The sequence below is a fragment of the Crinia signifera genome, chromosome 4, assembly GCF_055691185.1.
Source record: "Crinia signifera chromosome 4, ASM5569118v1, whole genome shotgun sequence".
NCBI lineage: Eukaryota > Metazoa > Chordata > Amphibia > Anura > Myobatrachidae > Crinia > Crinia signifera.
This window is the reverse complement of record NC_139220.1, coordinates 60,636,352-60,657,399: the sequence shown is the minus strand read 5'-3', so window position 1 is coordinate 60,657,399 and position 21,048 is coordinate 60,636,352. Positions and strand designations below refer to the sequence as shown.

The following is a 21,048-nucleotide window of genomic DNA, read 5'->3' as shown; positions in this document are numbered from 1 at the left end:
CTGCTTTTGCACGGAAAAATGTCCGTGTGGTCTGAGGTTGCGGGTGCTGGTGGAGCACTCGGTCCTGCATTCGATGGTCTGCGACCATCGAATGATGGGGGAGGTTCCCTTAGATGGAGGAGGAGTATTCCGTGAAAAATACACGTGCGGTCCGTTCGGCCAGCTTCTTACAGCATACGGACGGAGTTGGCGATCCGTATGGAAGGCGGGGTTTCGCACGCACGGTCCTGGCCGCATAATCGGCTCCGGCCGCACCGATCAGAATAAGGGCCAAAATTAGTTAAAATAATAGAAGCAATGAATAGCAGTGACAGCAATGAATAGTAATTGCAGTGGTCCTCTTTTATTTCAAGCTAATCCTGTATTGTAGCAAAGATGACATTATAAAGAGAGAAAACATTTATATTCAATTTATAACAGTACATAATAGATAAAGTCATAATTAAATAGTAATTTAAAGCTGATACTTGAATGTAATTGGAAATTGCATAATAAAGGTCAACATGGTAAAAAGGGAGCATTTTTTTTTTTTTATTAAAAGAAGTCATCTATCTAAAAGCGATCATGGAAAACAGCAAAACCTAGAGTTCAAATGTATGTCATTTAGTGTAGGTTAACATGTTTTTGAATGCTCCTTGTGTTCTGTCCAACAAACTCACTCTTATTTTAATTTAGTTTGAATAATAATGCTGAATATGTATCATAAAATGCAGAATATAAACAGTAAACCCAGTCTATGCTCAAACATGCAGTTGCCTATAAGTAATGTGCTTTAAATTGTAATAGTCGTCCTTAAACCACATTGTAGGCACTGCGCTATACATAAGCTGTCATCCAGCCTGGCTCCTTCAGCAATATGCAGCATGAGACTGGATCTAGACTCCTGCACTATGAATGCATCCAGTACTTCGTTCTCAGCATCCTCCTTGTGCTTATTCTGAGGCTGCACTCTGCACACTCACAGGTAACAGCTATTGGGTGGAATATGCAGATTGCACCGTGACGTTGGGAACTGAGATCCTGACAGCAGAAATAGGGCAGACAGCAGCGAATAGCACTTACAGCACTAATGCTTTGGATTGTGACTGAGACCTCTAGTAAGATTCTTTTTTTGCCACACTCAGATCTTTTGATATAAATAAATCTACAGTATTCCAACATACAGCCCCGATTTTTCTTCTGTCTCTGGGATATTTTTATTATTATTATTCTTTTTTTTTTTTTGTATTATTTTATTTAAACAAAGTAGATCTTACTCTTTGTTTGGTATTTTTTTCTGGGTTCTCTGTGGTAAAACACAGGTAAGTGCATTGGGAATTCTCTTTCATATCTGGGGTGGGAAGCTATATAGGAAGCAACTGCTATATATTTAAACTCTAACCCAGTGTTGTGTTTTGTACATGTTGCATTGCTATTGTGTTTGTGTATCATGTGCATACAGTATATCTGTAATGGGAATGTGACAGTCAGCATATGCAAGGCAGGATGCGTGCTGATGTAAGAATGCAGGGTAAGGGATGTGATGGGGATGCCTGCTCCTTCATTAGTAGGCTGAGATTAAATGAATGAGATCTCATGCTGTCTCTCCCTGGACCAGAATGAAAGAACCCGCAGCGTTCAGCTGAATGCCTTATGCTTGATACATTGTGGGCTGTTTGAACTCACTGGCTCCACTTCGTTTCCGATTCCTTCTGCTTTCCAATGATGGAGTAGCACAAGGGGAGAGTTGCAGCTAGTGATTCTGACAGTTTACATTTCTGAGGATGAGATGTGATATCCAAGTAGTATGTGTATGTGTATTGCTTTTTTGTAAGTTCCAATCTACACTAAGCTTCTGCCTCCACTAACATTAATAATAAGTGTTCGCTGTCACTCAGACATATACTGTACTTTGGTGATTACAAATTAAAAAAGAAAATGACCTGCTGATGTAAGCAAAGGCTTTATCTGAGTGCAGCATAGTTTGTTTTTCTAGGTATGTAAACATTCCTTTAGGTTTAGTATATACTGTATGCATTGGTCCTTATACACACTGATTCAATCAGTAAATGCTGTACTTTCATATTCTGCATTATTGTACAGTATTTGTACTACAGTAACAGATATTGGTTATATTATTTTTAGGATCAGATCGTGCTTTAACATTATAATAATAATTTGAAAACTGTATCATTCTCAACGGTTTCACAACAATGACAATTCTTTAGTAGGGATGGGTGTTTGCATAATGCTATACAAACTTTCCTTCATGTAGCAGCTTTTGCACTGGCCCACATGCACCTCATAGTGGATTTTATTTATCCTGGGTAAAAAAAAAACCTGCTTATTCTGCAGTTAAACAGGAAATAGTACATGGAAGGGTGATCACATGTATTGACTATTAATCTGTCATTTTCATGTGGTATATTAGCAATTAAGCATTTCAGTGAGGATGTCAACTTAGTTCAATGATAGGATCAATGACATAATAGAAGATCAGAGTGCTATGGAATTGTGTCCAATACTACTGTATACTGCTGAGTGCTGAATAGAAGCAGTCAGATGTTTCATACTGCTTTGTAATATCCAATAGGACAATGAAATAATGTGAAATATAACTAATCCAAGTACTAGATTATTGCAGATTTATGTGAATGATTAATGTTTAGCAATAGTTATGAGGCAGTATAAAACAGAAGCTGCTTTTACTACTGCATATCATACTGTCGGTACTGTATACACAGATCATTTATTGTACTTACATTTTTCCCTATGTGTATTACAGATATAGGGTCGACATGCAAAAGGTCAAAAGTCAATAGGTCAATCACTAATGGTCAACAAGCAAAAGTTTGACACATAATATAGGTTGAAACACAAAAGGTTGACATGGACAAAAAGCCAACTTGGACAAAAGGTCGAAATGGAAAAGGTCTGCATGAAAAAAGGTTGACATAAGACATAAAGTATGAACAAATCACTTTTTGAAAACATGGTAAACTCTTGTCAACCTTTTATGACAACCTTTTGCCCACGTTGAGCTTTTGTATGTTGACCTTTTGCCTGCTGACCATTAGTGTTGGACCTATTGACTGTCGACCTCTTGCTTGTCAACTTATCGGTTGCATCCAATGAATTACATACTTTCACAAATAAATGTTTAATTTCTCTTTTAACCCATGACATAGTCAAGAAGGTTTACCATCAAGTTTTAATGGTATAATTTTAATAAGTGACTTGGTTTATGCTTATATTGAAGTTTAGTCCATAAAAGACTGTGGTGGTGGTGGTGTGTGTGTGTGTGTGTGTGTGTGTGGGGGGGGGGGTGCGATGACATATTTTTGCAGTTCACATTGTCCCAATAAGAGGCAGAACGATAAATTTACAAGATAAACTCTAGTATTGCACGCCACAAAATCTGTGATATGGTTAATATTGTGAGACATGTACAGAGCTAACAGAAATTGAAAAGTTAAGGAGCATACACATGTGATTTCAGCCACATTTCTAAGCGATCTGACTAGATTGCTTAGAAATGGAGCACTGACAGTTCCATCTGTATAGCCCCGGGCAATGGCGATGTGCGGTCCAACACATTGCCATCGCCCGCAGGGAAAGACAGTGCTTGTACTGTATTCCCTGCTAGAGCATGAGGCTTTGCCTATGAACAATTGGCAAAGCCCCACTCTGTACAGTACACATTGCGGTGTGTATCGCGGGTGTACTGCGATGTTTGCTGAGCAATCTTACTTAAGTCTGTCGCTCATCACAGAGGCTGGTATCAATCGTATAGTTGTAAAGTGCATTAGTGATGTTGGATAAAAAACAACTGAAATAGAGTTTATTAGGTTGAGAAGCTAAAGGCCAGACTTATAGTCAGATGTACTACATTTTGAAAAGCGATAAAATGAAGAGTGATAAATGACTAAACAATCAGCTCGTAACTGTAATTTTTGAAACACAGCCTGTAACACATCAGTTAGGAGCTGATTAGCTTGTACATTATCTCTCTCCATTTTATCCATTTTCAAGGCTTAGTACATCTCACCCTAAATCACTTTTTTTTTCACTTATTTAAAATATGCGATAATAAATAATTCTAATATGAATATGTCCTCCCCCAACACCGATGTCAGCAGAATCATATTGTTGGAGCTGTCTGCTTGTTAAGCTGAAACTGAGAGACTGGTTTCTATAACTGACCTCTATGTGTCGCTATCTGTGTGTATCTAGCAGCTCTAGCTCCTAGCCTTGTATAGCTTGTAATGACACAAATCAAACTTTAAAAAGTTAATCAAAGGCAGATAAAGGACTGATATTTTTTTACTTTCTTCTGCTGTCATTTTTCAAAAGATCAGTGCTCTGTAGTGTTAAATAAGCAGATCAACTTTACAAACACTAGAAAGGGAACAACAGCACACAGTTTTCAAAGGTAAAATAAAATAAATAACAGATCTAATTAAAGCAAAGAATGACAGGGAGAAGTTCAACAGTTTCATAAAAAGACATTCATTTTATATTCATGAAATAGTTAATACGTCTTAGAAAGCAGCGTGTATTTATTTATTTATTTATTCATGTGGGGGACGTTATTTTTATGTATTTTCTCACTATGGATATCACACGAGGACTGTTATTTATTTATTTACAGTTTCTTATATAGCGCACACATATTCCGCAGCGCTGCTACAGAAAAATCTTTTCAGATTGGATTTTTGTTTATAACTATTCAATTGTTTTGAACAGTACAGTACATATTAGATACACTTAAGAGTGTTTGCAGATCAGTATTCATTCAGGAATGTTCACAAGACAATAACATCATTTTAAATTAAATGCATGTTATTTTATAAATATAATGAGCAAGAAAGATGGCTATTGTTGCATGTTTTTTTATAAATATTGTAGATTGTGCAAGAAGGAAGGTATATTTTAATTAGATAGAATGGTCATATGACATACATTTTAACAACTAAAAGCCGGGTCACACCCAGGTTTTTGGACCAGGCTCTGACCCCTTTTACACCCACATCCCAGCCAGCATAATGCCGGGCAGGTGACATGACTGTAGATGGGGCCTAAGCCAGCGCTGGGAGATGAGAGCATCTCCCATGGCTGGCATTTCCATTGCAGTGAATGGTTTTACCCGTTTGCACTGCACCACAATCCGGGTTCAACCCGTGTTCAACCCAGAACGTTTGTCAGGTTGGAATCCCTGGTCTAACGACCCGAGATGGACCGTTTACATCGCTTGCAAACCTGGGTAATGCTTCCGTTATTAGGGCTGGTGTAATAGGTCCACCATTGTACAGCCCCTACTATTTAGGACATTGCATTTATTTAAGTATGTTGCTGTGTACCACTAGTAGAATGACCGCTAGAAGAAGAGAGATATACTGTATGTAAATTCAAACTGTGCACCTGCTACATAGGGCCTGATATACTCACAGCCTTGTGAACAGGTAAGCACCACCTGTTGTCCCCTCGACTGCCCTACTAGCAAGTGAGGGGATGTGTATTCGAACACATCCCCTTGCAGGCAGCCAAACAGTGGAAAAATCATTTGGTGGTTGCCGAAAAGTAAGTCAATACTTACTTTTCAGATGGCCACTACAGTCTGAATTCAGGGTGGGTGCTGATGTCATGTAATGTCAGCTGCCCACCCCACAAAGGCATCAACATGCCTGCATTCGCAGGGGAACGCCCAGTGTTTTTATGGGGACACCGATAAAAAGCTGGGGATTCCCCTGCTATCACCCCCAGCCCTTCCATTATTGTGTGAAATGAATGCCTCGGCGAGTGTGATACTCGCTGAAGGTGTTTGTACACAGGGTTTACATATGTGCATATTCCTGCAGGTGTAGAGCTCCCAACATCAACGTCAGTCACTCGCCCTGTGCAGGTTTCGACACCCCATGGGGAAGCCCAGCGTTTTTCTGGGTGTACCCACCGATTTTGTGGACATGTCCTGAAAAAGCTGGGTGTTCCCATGGGACAGACCCCTGCCTGCCCTGGTCTTTGTGAATGCCTCGCACAGAGGGTCTGCACATGCTTATTTTCCGATATGCATGTGCAGACCCACAACATTGGTCCCCAGACCAAACTCCGATTTTACCAAGTAAACCTGAATCTCCCCCTAGGTGAGTTCAAGTGGAACCCACCCATCAATACATATCAAAAGAGACAATGGGACAGATATACTGAGCCTTAAAAAGAGATAAAAGCAAGGGTGATAAAGAGTGATAAACATTCAGACCATCAGCTCCTAACTTACATTGTGCAAACACAGCCTATAACATGAAGGGAGCTGATTGTCTGGACCTTGTCACTCTTTATCACCCTTCTATTTTTAAGGCTTAATACATCTGCCCTATGATATGAAAACACCTAGGGGGTTCACTGAAAAATGAAACAGATTTGGGCCTGTTTCCGATGGTGGGGGTCTGTGCATGCATGAATATTCGCATGTGCAGACCCCCATGTATGAACGCCTTCAGCGAGTTTCACACTTTCCGAGGTGTTCACATGTGCAGGGGAGGGAAGGGGGCAGGCAGGGTGCTGTTGCCGAGGAACAGCCAACGTCTTATGGGCATCCCTATGAAAACATTGGGCGTTCCCCTGGGAATGCAGGCGGGTCGATGCCTGCTCAGAGCAAGCAGCTGACTTCACATGACACCAGCCCCCGCCCACTTTTTGGCCATCTCCGGAAATAAAAGTCAGACACACTTTAATTTGCAAATTTGGAAATATTATTTGAAGGGCGGCCGCATGCGAGGGGATGAATAAGCGTACACATCCCCTTGCATGCAAATGCGGGGGTTCTTGCAGCAGGGCGGTCCCCCAGGCATCTACCTGTTCTCTAGGCTGTGAACATACACAGTCTATTGAACAGATCTGAATCTGGCCCTAGGTGCGATACTAATCTATATTGTCCAAAAGTTCCTTAACTTAAAAGAAAGTCATTAAATTAATCTGAAGCTTTAAGATTTATTGAAGTAATGCCCAGTCACCTCATGTATTGTGAATATGTGTGCTTTCCTCAAGTGTACAGGTATGATCTGTAGATTTTCTTTTTTTGAGGAAGGATTTTTTTTATGTGAGGTCATTAGCTTGTAGTCTTGGGGATGATTGTAAACATTCACATAGAAAACCATATCAAGGAATACAACATATTGTAGTGGTGATTATTTTTACCTGTGCTATAGTATGTTTTAGTTGTTCAGCTGTTGTTAAGTTTAGTTCTGTGTACCCTATATTGTTCTAATATATGCATTAGGGATGTGCACCGGGTGGTTTTGAATCTGGACAGGGCCGGATTAACAAAGGGCCTGATAGAGCTACAGCTCCAGGCCCACTCTCCAGACCCATTTTGTAGATGTGGACTGGGGCTTTCCAACGAGCCCAGCCCTGCATCGCTATCCCCCCGGGAACCGGAGATACCGCCGGGCAAATCTGGAACATTTTTCCCATAGGATAACATAGGATCCACTAATTCTGACCCCAACCCAGTTCTGATGGCTGCCAGTCCCCCCCTGGCATCACAGAAGCTCAAGGTTGATCTCATTCGAACCCAAATCACTGGGCCTTCAATCTGAAACCAGGATGGTATGGGTTAATTGGTTTCAGAGATATTGCGGGTAAACCGATTTTTTTATTTCTGAAATGTAATTTCTTTGAGGGCAGATTTCTCTGGAACTAAATGGCCCAGTTTCATGGGACCAAAATCATTTGAAGTCCACTTGAAAGTTCTTCAATATGATACTGGTCTCATGGAAATGGGTCAGTTGGTTCTGAAGTTATGACAGGTTAAACGATATAGCCGGTTAAAGGGGGGGGGTGGTTTTCTCTCCCCTTCACAACAGAAAATGCAAGGACTAGGCTGCTATAAAAGGGGCCAGCCCAGGAATGTCCCTGCATGACCCTGCTACCATATTCCTGGGTAAGTCCCTGCATTTTCTGGTGTGAAAGGGGTATTATTTCAAATAGCTGGGACCTGCAGTGATCATAATACAGCCGGGCAGTCCCCCACTCTCTGCCCGGCTGTCTGTGGCTGTCACTTCTGCTCGGCGGCGGCTGTCCCCTAGTTACCGCAAGCATGTATTCCCCCTAGGCAATGAGCATGGAATCCCACATGGCAATGAGCATGGAACCCCTGGCAATGAGCACATAGGTAAGCAGCACTTATGTACCATAATTTTTAATAGGCATTATGGTGTTTGGCATAATACATAATGGAAATTATGGTGTGTGGTTTAACATGTAATAGGCATAATGGTGTAAATTTTTAATGCGCGCCAATGTCGCTGTTTGTGAAGCATATTGTGAATTTTGGCTCAATCCGTTTGGTATAGTGTGTATTTTGGCTCAATCCATGTGGCAAAATTAACGCCTTAATCTGTGTGCCATAGTGTGAATTTTGGCTCAGTCGGTATGTATTTTGGCTCATTTCATGTGGCATAATGTGTTAGAGGCAAGTACAGTATAAGGGGGTTACTATTGTGTTGCATGAATTGTATAAGGGTCATATGGTGTGGTAAATTTAGGTGAACACATAAAAGGTGCTGAAATGGTGCTGAAATGTTGTCTACCAAGTTTTGGCTATATATATATATATATATATATATATATATATATATATATATATATATATGTATGTATATAGAGGAATGGAATGGGCACTCACCAAGGTCTAGGTAATCAAAATAACATTTTATTTGTATCAAGTTGACATACCATCCGACGTAACGACACGTTTCGGTCTACACAAGACCATCATCAGGAATAGTGCAGCAAAGTACAAAATATCAGCAGAACAACAACCTGACATCCGTCCGTCCCTGACATCCCACCCCTGATGAAGACTGGCATGCTGCCGGTCAAAACAGCTGTCGGGACTGCTGACACGCTGGCTTAACGACATGACTATTTGAAATACAATCCACTTTTTTTCATCTAAACGTGAGTGCTGGTTTTCTTTCCTATTTAAGGATTAAGTGCTGCTGTGAATGTTCTATGGACCTTGCACCACACCATTTATTGTTACCTGCGAGTGCCACCTTGCCTGAAGTACATATATATATATATATATATATATATATATATATATATATATAGTCCGAGGGTATCCTCTACAGTTTCTTGCAGTGGATGTCGGGCACTCGCCTTTATAATTCAGACAGAAGACTGATTATAAAATCCAATTTGGGTATTTTTATTTCATCCAAAGAGTTTTCAATTAGACAGCGATCATTTTGTTTGTATATCCATATATGCCCCGACGTTTCGGTCCATATGGCGGACCTTTATCAAGGAGCCTATAAATATATGGAAAAAAGCATTTTAGAAACCTACAAACAAGGTCCAAAAATGCAATACAAAACATTATTTATACATACAAAAAAACTTATAGCATAATACATTACTTGGTTATACAGGGATTACAGCAATCAACGATGCAGCAGCAGGAGACCCATGGTGAGAGGAGCAGCAGCTACCTCACACTGCCCGGGCCCGGCATTTATACCCTACACATAGCGCTAGTAAATGAGGACGCCGCCTCCTAAGCAGCTGTAGCGAACTTCCGGCAAAACCGGAAGTTCGGGGATCAGGAAGTGTCAGCTAGTGACACGCATAGATGGACCGCACAGGCTTCCGGAGTTTCCGGCCGCTGTGACGTGGCCATCGCACGTTGCTAGGTGACAAAGACGCTGTGACGGAGCCACAAGACGCGGCTTCCGGAGTTTCCGGCCGCTGTGACGTAGCCATCGCACGTTGCTAGGTGACAAAGACGCTGTGACGGAGCCACAGCAAGCACCAATGGTAGCGTAATGATACAGGGGGTGTGCACGCTGCAGTCTCCCTTTGAGCCGCAGCGGCCTGACTAATAATTCAACTGGTTGTTTAATAGATATACTAGGGTTAGTGAACCATGTGTGGGTGATCCGGGGTCGTAAAACCTGGCGCTATAGAGCACAGTGAGTGGCTGCAGAATACTGCAGATAGAGTGATAAACATTATAGGAGTTTAACATAGTAAATATGGTAAATACACTACCGCTGTGCCCAAATCTGACCAGGGTTTAAAATGGAATATGATAATTGGATATTCTATTTATTAAGTATATAATACTAAGATTTATTTTAATTGAACCCCATCGGAGTTACAATCGTCAAAAGAATATTCTTTAAAAGATATATGTGATTCAAAACTGTCTATCATTATTCCTATTTAAATATTTAAATATTTATTTGCATTTTTATTGTTTACCAATAACCAAATTTTTATTGTTATTGTTTTTATTGTTATTTTTTATTATTATTATTTTTTATTTTTTATTTTTTATTTTTATTTTTTATTCTGGAAGAAATGAAAATACTATTAAACGGAAAGAGTGGTCTATCCTGATGGGAATTTCTAAGTATCGCTCAAAGGGTAAACTGACTATATGCGCACATGTATGGATGTCCATGTAAGGGTGAGCACATATATATGTATATGCACGTGACCATCCAAAAAGGAACACATACATATATATATATATTTTTTTATATTTCTATATATCTATGTATTTTTTCTTAGACATATAGGCTAAACCAACTTCTCTTAACTCCTGATATACCGATGTACAAAAATTGAAATATGATATATTTCTCTCTGACAGGGCACCGCTTAGCAGCGAACAGATCCTTTGAAAAAAGTGAAAAAAGTGAAGACATAGTCAAAAAGGTAGAAAAAGGTGAAAAAGGCAATAAAGTGGGCTAAGGACACTCTTAAGAGACGGCCATAAGAGCGCTGTGCATATTTTTGCCACTAATTAATTATGCCCAAAAAAAAGGGGATTTTTTCAAAAAAGTTTTTTCAAAAAAGTTTTGTTACTTAAGAAAAATATTCAGGGGATTATTTTCATTCAAGCCTCTAGGGGCTAATGTCCCGAGCTGAAAAATCCATCGGCTTTCCTTCTTCCTGAGCATCAGACTTCGGTCGCCTCCTCGAGGGGGTGGTGGAACCCAATCTATCAAACGACAGCGTAGAGTGGATATCTGGTGATTCGCTTGTAGAAAATGTCTTGGTATTGGCAATTCGGCTTTCCCCGTCTCAAGTGCCACACGCACAGAATTGCGGTGGTTAGCCATGCGCTCCCTAAACTTACGGGTAGTCATCCCCACGTAAGCGAGACCGCATGGACAGTTTAATAGATATATCACATAGTCCATTTGGCAATGTAACCGATGCTTGATCTTAATAGCTTTGCCCGAATGTGGGTGTGGGAATGTGGCACCTTGGGCCATACTGTTGCATGTTGTGCACCCAGTGCAGCGAAAACACCCCGGTCTTTTCGTGTGCAACCAGGTGGTATTTTCTTTGGTGGTTGGTGTGGCCATTGGTCTCATCAGTATTTCTTTAAGGTTTGGGCCCTTCCTAAATGCCATCATAGGTGGTCCGTATCTTTGTAACTTTAGGGTATTGTCGGTTGCCAAGATGGGCCAATGTTTTTTTATACTCTTTTGAATGTTCTGTGAACCATGATCGTATGTGTTCACAAAGATCATTCTCTGTGATGTTTTTGGTCTTACTGAGGTATCCACTACCTGCTGGTCTTTATTCATATTTCGTCGTGCTTTCAGAAGACATCTATTGAGTGTTGTTTTTGAATATCCTCTTTCAAGAAATCTTGAGGTCATTTCTTGCAGTTGCTCTTCTGTTTTAGAAGGCATGGTGTTATTTCTGATGACCCTCATGTATTGTGAAATAGGCAGGTTCTCTTTTAGGGCCGGGGGGTGCTGGCTTTCCACTGATAATAGTGTGTTACGGTCTGTTGGTTTCCGAAACACACTTGTCTGCAATGTCCCATCAGCTAGAGTTACCGTGATGTCCAGGAAATTGATCTCTCTACTGTCAATTTGGTGCGTCAGTCGAATTGGATGTTCCAGAGCATTCAGATCTTGTATCATAGTTAGGAATTGATCTTTGGAGCCAGACCAAATGACAAAGATATCATCAATAAAGCGTTTGTAATATCTAATGTATTCTCCGAACTTTGTTAGTATATGAGTGCTCTCGTAGTCGACCATGTATAGTCCTGCATACGCTGGGGCTAAATTTGAGCCCATGGCTGTTCCCGACACCTGGACATAATATTTGTTGTTGTATAGAAAATGATTGCAACTCAAGATTAGGGCCGCCATATCAACCAAAAAGGAAGTTGGTGGTACTTGGACAGGTCTTTCGCTTAATTTTTCTTTTAACACTCTAAGACCATCGGAGTGCGGGATCACGGTATAAAGTGAGCTAACGTCCATCGTAGCAAGAAGTAGTCCACTTGATATTTCTACCTGTTGAAGTTTATCAATAAAATCAGCCGTGTCTCTGATGTAGGTCTCGCTGTTTGTGATCAAAGGTTGGAGGTAATGGTCAACGAATTTGGCAAGCGGCTGAAGGAGAGAAGATCTGGCGGAAATAATAGGCCTGCCCGGTGGTTGCGTATTGGATTTGTGGATTTTCGGCAACGTGTAAATTATTGGACAAACCGGATGTTGTACTGTCAAATAATCGAATTCTCCCTTTGTAAGCCATTTGGACGACAAACCAGACGCTAACAGATTATCGACTTGTTTTTTGAAGTCTGGAATTGGGTTATGTTTGACCCAATGATAAGTGTTGTTATCTCCCAGCTGTCGGACAATCTCTTCGTGATATTGTTGCCAGTCCTGTACTACCACTGCACCTCCCTTGTCCGCAGGTCTTATTACTAAATTTGAATTACGTTTTAGCTCATTCAGAGCTGTGCGTTCCTCGGGAGTCAAGTTGTAATATTTTGGTTTGTCAGGTAAGTGTAGCGAATCCAGTTCCACCAGTCGTGCAAATGTTTTTATACTTGGGTTCCCTGAAGAGGGGTCGAAAGTTGAGTTTGTTCGGAACTCTGATCTATTAATTGGCATTACTGAATCGCCAAATTGTTCTCTCAGTCTAAGCTTCCTGCTAAATTTGAAGATGTCTACGTTGGTCTCGAACTTGTCGTGTGTAGTCGTGGGGACAAAAGACAAACCCCTTGAGAGGACAGACAACATTGCTGGTGTTAATGGTGTACTGGACAAATTGTAGACTAGGTTTGAACTTGCTTTCGATTTCTTTTTCCCAGTACCTCCGCGACGAGGGTGTGGTCTACACCCCTTCCTCGCGGTTGCCTCTTTGGTTTTTCTGGTATTGTCGGTACCTTCGTCTAAAAAATCAGACTGTTGGCCTGAGAGTTCAGTATCTGATGCTGAGGTTGATGAACCTTTATTAGAGTGATGTAGGTATTGCTGACGTCGTGGCTTATATGGACGTTGAGTACGTCTGGGGTTTACGCTGTTACCTCCCGATAGCCATCGGTATACAGAGTGTGTTTGATAGTCTGTCGTGACAGCTGTAAGTTTGCTTCTTTTAAAGGAGATCAAATCATTCCTATAGGTATCAAGTTGTGTAGTCATTTTGTCCAGTAGATTACATGCTTTGTCACACGAAAAGACCGGGGTGTTTTCGCTGCACTGGGTGCACAACATGCAACAGTATGGCCCAAGGTGCCACATTCCCACACCCACATTCGGGCAAAGCTATTAAGATCAAGCATCGGTTACATTGCCAAATGGACTATGTGATATATCTATTAAACTGTCCATGCGGTCTCGCTTACGTGGGGATGACTACCCGTAAGTTTAGGGAGCGCATGGCTAACCACCGCAATTCTGTGCGTGTGGCACTTGAGACGGGGAAAGCCGAATTGCCAATACCAAGACATTTTCTACAAGCGAATCACCAGATATCCACTCTACGCTGTCGTTTGATAGATTGGGTTCCACCACCCCCTCGAGGAGGCGACCGAAGTCTGATGCTCAGGAAGAAGGAAAGCCGATGGATTTTTCAGCTCGGGACATTAGCCCCTAGAGGCTTGAATGAAAATAATCCCCTGAATATTTTTCTTAAGTAACAAAACTTTTTTGAAAAACTTTTTTAAAAAAATCCCCTTTTTTTTGGGCATAATTGATTAGTGGCAAAAATATGCACAGCGCTCTTATGGCCGTCTCTTAAGAGTGTCCTTAGCCCACTTTATTGCCTTTTTTCACCTTTTTCTACCTTTTTGACTATGTCTTCACTTTTTTCACTTTTTTCAAAGGATCTGTTCGCTGCTAAGCGGTGCCCTGTCAGAGAGAAATATATCATATTTCAATTTTTGTACATCGGTATATCAGGAGTTAAGAGAAGTTGGTTTAGCCTATATGTCTAAGAAAAAATACATAGATATATAGAAATATAAAAAAATATATATATATATATGTATGTGTTCCTTTTTGGATGGTCACGTGCATATACATATATATGTGCTCACCCTTACATGGACATCCATACATGTGCGCATATAGTCAGTTTACCCTTTGAGCGATACTTAGAAATTCCCATCAGGATAGACCACTCTTTCTGTTTAATAGTATTTTCATTTCTTCCAGAATAAAAAATAAAAATAAAAATAAATAATAAAAAATAAAAAATAAAAAATAATAATAATAAAAAATAACAATAAAAACAATAACAATAAAAATTTGGTTATTGGTAAACAATAAAAATGCAAATAAATATTTAAATATTTAAATAGGAATAATGATAGACAGTTTTGAATCACATATATCTTTTAAAGAATATTCTTTTGACGATTGTAACTCCGATGGGGTTCAATTAAAATAAATCTTAGTATTATATACTTAATAAATAGCATATCCAATTATCATATTCCATTTTAAACCCTGGTCAGATTTGGGCACAGCGGTAGTGTATTTACCATATTTACTATGTTAAACTCCTATAATGTTTATCACTCTATCTGCAGTATTCTGCAGCCACTCACTGTGCTCTATAGCGCCAGGTTTTACGACCCCGGCTCACCCACACATGGTTCACTAACCCTAGTATATCTATTAAACAACCAGTTGAATTATTAGTCAGGCCGCTGCGGCTCAAAGGGAGACTGCAGCGTGCACACCCCCTGTATCATTACGCTACCATTGGTGCTTGCTGTGGCTCCGTCACAGCGTCTTTGTCACCTAGCAACGTGCGATGGCTACGTCACAGCGGCCGGAAACTCCGGAAGCCGCGTCTTGTGGCTCCGTCACAGCGTCTTTGTCACCTAGCAACGTGCGATGGCCACGTCACAGCGGCCGGAAACTCCGGAAGCCTGTGCGGTCCATCTATGCGTGTCACTAGCTGACACTTCCTGATCCCCGAACTTCCGGTTTTGCCGGAAGTTCGCTACAGCTGCTTAGGAGGCGGCGTCCTCATTTACTAGCGCTATGTGTAGGGTATAAATGCCGGGCCCGGGCAGTGTGAGGTAGCTGCTGCTCCTCTCACCATGGGTCTCCTGCTGCTGCATCGTTGATTGCTGTAATCCCTGTATAACCAAGTAATGTATTATGCTATAAGTTTTTTTGTATGTATAAATAATGTTTTGTATTGCATTTTTGGACCTTGTTTGTAGGTTTCTAAAATGCTTTTTTCCATATATTTATAGGCTCCTTGATAAAGGTCCGCCATATGGACCGAAACGTCGGGGCATATATGGATATACAAACAAAATGATCGCTGTCTAATTGAAAACTCTTTGGATGAAATAAAAATACCCAAATTGGATTTTATAATCAGTCTTCTGTCTGAATTATAAAGGCGAGTGCCCGACATCCACTGCAAGAAACTGTAGAGGATACCCTCGGACTATAATTGGGGTTGTGTGTCAAAACACATTCCCCTTGTCTGGCACCCCAGATTGTTGCACTAAGACATAGTGCGAGTGCGGTCTTACCCTCAAACTATATATATATATATATATATATATATATATATATATATATATATATATATAACTTCAACCTGTAAAGGTGGTCTTGAAAAAGGTCCCTGAGTGGACTGAAACGTCGACCAATGCACTGTGTGTGAACTATCTGCTTTGGATGATTTAACAGCCTGGTGAGTGCTCTCTATAATTTGACTATATGCATGGAAGTGGTCTTATAGACTCATCTTTCTGAGATAGACACCCCAGCAAGAATCTGGATTTGTGCTGAGCCACTTATACCCCTTTTACACCAGAGGTTGGACCCGGGATATTGCCTCTCCAGTCAGGGGCAGGGCATGGTGTAAATGGGCTGAAAAAAAAAACACGGGTACTGTTCCCCGGGAATCTGACCCGGCAAATGTTCAGGGTCGGACACGGGGCTTATCCGGGGCTCAGGGTGGTGTAAATGGTCATTATGCGGGTTATTTGGCAGGGAGAAGGCCGCAAAGAGCTGATTGGTGCTTCTGCGGCTCTGGCAGATAGTGTCATCTGCCGGAGACCCGCACATGGAGCAGCGCAGCAGCAGCAGAAGCAGCGTTACCACGCTGTGTGCAGACTGTGCCCTACACTACAGCAACAGTCTGTGCTGGAAGCACTCTCCCCAGTGAGTTTACAGCCCCATCTGCAGGAACACACGCTGGCTGTCACACAGTGTGTCCCAGAGTGTTACAAGTTTGTATTCATACGCATCTTCATCTTTCTTTATGAGAATACATTACATCTATAAAGATTCCAATGTATGATGATTTTATGCATATTTTCAGCTTAATAAAGCAAAAAAACTTGAGGAGTGTCATGTTCCATTTGTTGTGACCTCATCAACAGGCCAAAAATCCATTTTTTAATGACAGCAGCAAGGAAAGGCAGGGCTGATCCGTTCTCAGTGTAAAAGGGCATTACCCGGGAATAACCTGGATTGAAGTGCAGTGTAATACCCCTTTTACACCAGAATACCGGATCGGACCCGGGAAATTGAACACGGGATATTGCCAGGGCATGCCCTGCCTCAGACCCCATTTACACTGCACTTCAATCCGGGTTATTCCCGGGTAAGGCCCTTTTACACTGAAAACGGATCAGCCCTGTCTTTCCTTGCTGGTGTCATTAAAAATGGACCTTTGGGCTGTTTGAGATGAGGTCACAAGAAAGGGAAAAGGGAGGGGGTGGGTTCTGCTCACAGCAAAGATGGCAGACGGAGTGGCTGTGTTGCAGTTTGTGCTGTACTTTTCTGCAATAGAGAGTTTGAAGCAGCTTCTCAATGCCACCATTGCAGCAAACCTTCCCTCAATGATTTAAAATAAAAATCAGACAGAAATCTTCCAGTTGTTTGCTTTATAATGAAAATATGCATCAAACTGTACATACATTTCACATCTTGTTTATAGATGTAAAGAACAAGATATGAGAGTCCAACTGGGAATAGAGAACAATTGTAAAACTTTGTGCCCATACAGTTTAACATCATAGGACACATTATTATAAAATAGAACTGTATGGTGACTCCTCCTATAGAGAATCACACAAATATTCAGCAATAAAGTGCAACCTTTCTAAAGACTATAAAAACATTAGTGCAACCTTTTTGAAGATTTCAAAAATAAGTAAAGTGCAACATTTTGGAGCAATATTTGAAGACTTTAAAACTTAGCTCAAATTCCGGTACACGGAAAACTCTGGGGACTCTAGGATTGGCGGGTCACTACTAGCAGCACTATTGCCAAAGTTATAATTGGGCCCTCTGTATTCTGGTGTCAGCTGGTTTGGTTGGGTAGATGTGGCAGGTTTGAAACTGACACCTCTATTGTAATGATCATATGGGTTGGGTGGGTAGTTAGGTGGGTGGTGGGGATGTGGTGCAGGTTGTGTGAAAAAACCTCCAAATGTACGTTCTAAAAAGGACATTTGCCTATCTTGCATTGCCAGCAATTGAGACATAAATGCCTGCTGGTTCTGTCTCTCAGCTTCCAAATATTTGTCCATGCGAGCATCCTCCTTTGCTTGGACATCAGTATCCAATTGGCGTAGATGGTCCACGATCACCGATGTCATCGCTTTAGCCGCTAGTTCAGACCGATTAAGCTTTTTCTTTTTGGCAGGAACGCTGTACACTGTAATTTTAAAAAAAAATTAACATTATACTTCCATGTTAAGTGTACAATAAACAGCAGTATTGTTTGCCAAAATGTGCTAGTGGCCATCTTCCACCTGCATGCTCGCAACATACTGCAACAGGTACTGGGCCTCATCCCGCCCTAACCCCACGTTGGTTGTTTAATGGGTGTAAATATATTGAATGTCTACTTACAATTAGAACGTAATGGAGTGCTTCGATTGGGGAGCGTCGGCTGACTGTTTTCTTCCACAACATCATCTGTGGCTGCTTGTGCGCTGTCAGACTGCATGGAAGCATCCATTATATTCTCTGCTGCACCATCATCACCAAACAGCAGCGGTGAAGCCGGGCTCATGTGTGCTGACATCTGCGTGGCTTCAGAAGGCGTTGAGACTGGCGGGGACAGCTGGGAAGCCTGGGTAGTCGGTACATCATGGCTGTCCTGGCTGTTGTCCGTTTGGCTGCAATGGGGTGCTATGGAGGAGGACAGGGCTACAGGGTTGCAGAGTGCCGTGTTTCCAAACGCACTGTAGCACAGGTCATAGTGCACCCAATCGGGCCTAGCTGCACCGCTTTTCTTGCGCTTCTGGTCATTCACTTTGCAGAACTGCTTCCGCAGAGATTTCAATTTGTTTACAACCTGCTGTTGGCTGCGCTGAATACCTCTGGATGCCAGCAATTCTGCGATATTGCGATACACCACTGCATCCCGAACGGTGCCGGTCATTTGGCGGCGAATCTCCTCATCTGCCCTGATTTGCAGGAGCTCACGTACCTCCTTGTCAGACCAGTTGGAAGTGGACATGATGGCTCAGATCAGGCTTGGGGTCAGCCAAAGTGGAAAACACTGCACAGGCAGTGTGTGCTGCAGCCGATGAGACTGTGGAGTCAGCTTGTAGCGTGGTAGCGCGGTAACGCTGCTGCTGCGCTGCTGCTGCGCTGCTACATGCGCCCTGTGCGGGTCTCCAGCTGATGACATCATCTGCCAGAGCCGCAGAAGCTCCAATCAGGTCTTTGCGCCCCTCTTCCCACCAAATAACCCGGATAATGGCCGTTTACACTGCCCTGAGCCCCGGATAAGCCCCATGTCCGACCCTGAACATTTGCCGGGTCAGATTCCCGGGGAACAGTACCCGTGTTATTTTTTTTCACCCCATTTACACCAAGCCCTGCCCCGGACTGGAGCGGCAATATCCCGGGTCCAAAGTCTGGTGTAAAAGGGGTATTAATGGGGTCTGAGGCAGGGCATGCCCTGGTAATTTCCCGGGTTCAATTTCCCGGGTCCTACCCGGCATTCTGGTGTAAAAGTGGTATGATACTGTATCTGGACTATATATATATATATATATATATATATATATATATATATATATATATATATATATATATATATATATATCCAGGGGTAAGGATCACACTCTCCTCCAATAGGTGGCAACTGCCGGGGTGTCAGCTCAGGGGTTCCAGACAAGTCCAGTTCTCCAAATATAGCCACAAAGATGAGGACACTCACCGGTCTTTCTTCAAAAGAATTTTTTAATCCATATCACCACATCCAATAAAGTGCAAAGTGCATGACAGTGGGCCTAGGGCCAATGTTTCGGTCTGCCAACAGACCTTTTTCAAGGCCCCCACTATCTCCTCCTAAAGTGCACTTACACCCCTGGACTGCTACAGCATACTTAGCAGAACCCATGGACTGAAACAGCACACAGCAGCACCCCTGGAATGGTACTGCAGATTTAGTAGCACTATTCAAGGAAGAGGAAAAGGACTGTTTTTGGGGACACACTGTTAAGGTCATTTTTAAAACAACTTTTTATTAGGTTCACTGTATATTAATATTCCCTTCTAATATACTTTGGGAAAGATACAAGACCAGTGAAATTTTAAGAGTTAACGTGACAAAAAACATATACACATATAGACGGTGTTTAAAAAAAGAGTAGTGTGATTAAAAGTACACGAATGTTTCTCTAAAAATATCTTATAGATTGTTGGCAATATTTGGAAGCAGATAATGTGGGTTTGTTATCTGTTCTCTGTTGCCATCATGTGGCTATATAATACTAATATTTTTTATATATTGGTTTTTGGGCTGTAGATATTTGTCTGCTACTTTTGTAATACGGCCTATCCAAATTCGACCATCTGTTACATATATTTTCTGACATATATCCCCCCAAATAGTTATTGGTTGGTTAAATGCTCTGTTGTTGTGTAATATTTTTTTGTTGCACCTATTAAAATATAACAACAAATTAGTAATTCTCTACTGCCGTCTTTTGGAGCTGCTTTTTTTTTTGTGCAAATTCTGTTTTATTGAAAGTAGAAAGGACACTTTACAGTTAAATCACGTAAGCAATTAAATCAATAAAGTAACACCGATGTATCAAATATGAAAGTCAATTAAATTGCAAAAACATTTGCAAATATGTGGAGTCTGTGTAACATGGATAAACATAAACACAATTTTCTTATAATTTTTGCATTGAGAAAAAGTAGTGGAAAAGGTAGAGAGGAAAAGGAAAGAGAGAAACAAGGTGGGAATAACAGAGGTAGAGCCTGTCACCGGCACGACCTAAACCACCACGGAGGTAACATACGCTTTTTGTATTCGGTCGTTTCTTTAAATTGGAGCCACTCAAACCAGGTGGAAGTAATTTGAGAGGAAGTTTGTTTAGAGAAGGAGGTTAAATCCACCTCTGAAACCATGTCGAAATAGGAGTTTGCACACCATATCTCCAAAAACATGGGATAGTAGTTCTAGCAGAATTCATACAAATTCTTATATTGAGATATGGGAAAATCCATTAAATTAAGCAACAAAAATTCTGGAGACTCAGGAATTGAATCATCAAAGGAAAGATAAGTTCATCACATTGTAGTGCACCATAGAGAAATATATCAGTCCTAAAATATAACCTTTATTGGAAATTAGGATAAGACTGTGTGCGTGCTTCTGTGCACTGAATCTATCAATTTGATTTGTTGGGGTTATCAGCGTCTTAATAATTCTATCCAATTTCCATTCATATTCATATGCTTCCCAGCTGGTTATTGGATATATACAAGATTATTCTCTACTCGTGTATCT

General features: G+C 41.3%; 2 protein-coding genes across 3 annotated transcripts in view; one reads left to right on the top strand and one right to left on the bottom strand.

Annotated features, from left to right (window-relative positions):
- The first annotated feature begins 862 nt into the window (after positions 1-862).
- LOC146074076 (follistatin-related protein 4-like) overlaps positions 863-21,048 on the top strand; it is a 1,002,356-nt gene continuing 982,170 nt past the window's right edge. The window contains exon 1 of one of the 2 annotated variants that reach the window (XM_083181806.1): positions 863-964. The gene's annotated coding sequence lies outside the window, so the exon portion shown is untranslated. The other variant, XM_083181805.1, reaches the window with a different exon arrangement.
- On the bottom strand, positions 17,385-18,771 carry LOC146072330 (uncharacterized). Its single transcript, XM_083179621.1, has 2 exons — positions 18,144-18,771; positions 17,385-17,946 (listed from the first exon to the last, which is right to left on the bottom strand). Exons 1-2 carry the CDS (start codon positions 18,754-18,756, stop codon positions 17,483-17,485), a joined length of 1,077 nt encoding a protein of 358 aa, XP_083035747.1. The 5' UTR covers positions 18,757-18,771; the 3' UTR covers positions 17,385-17,482.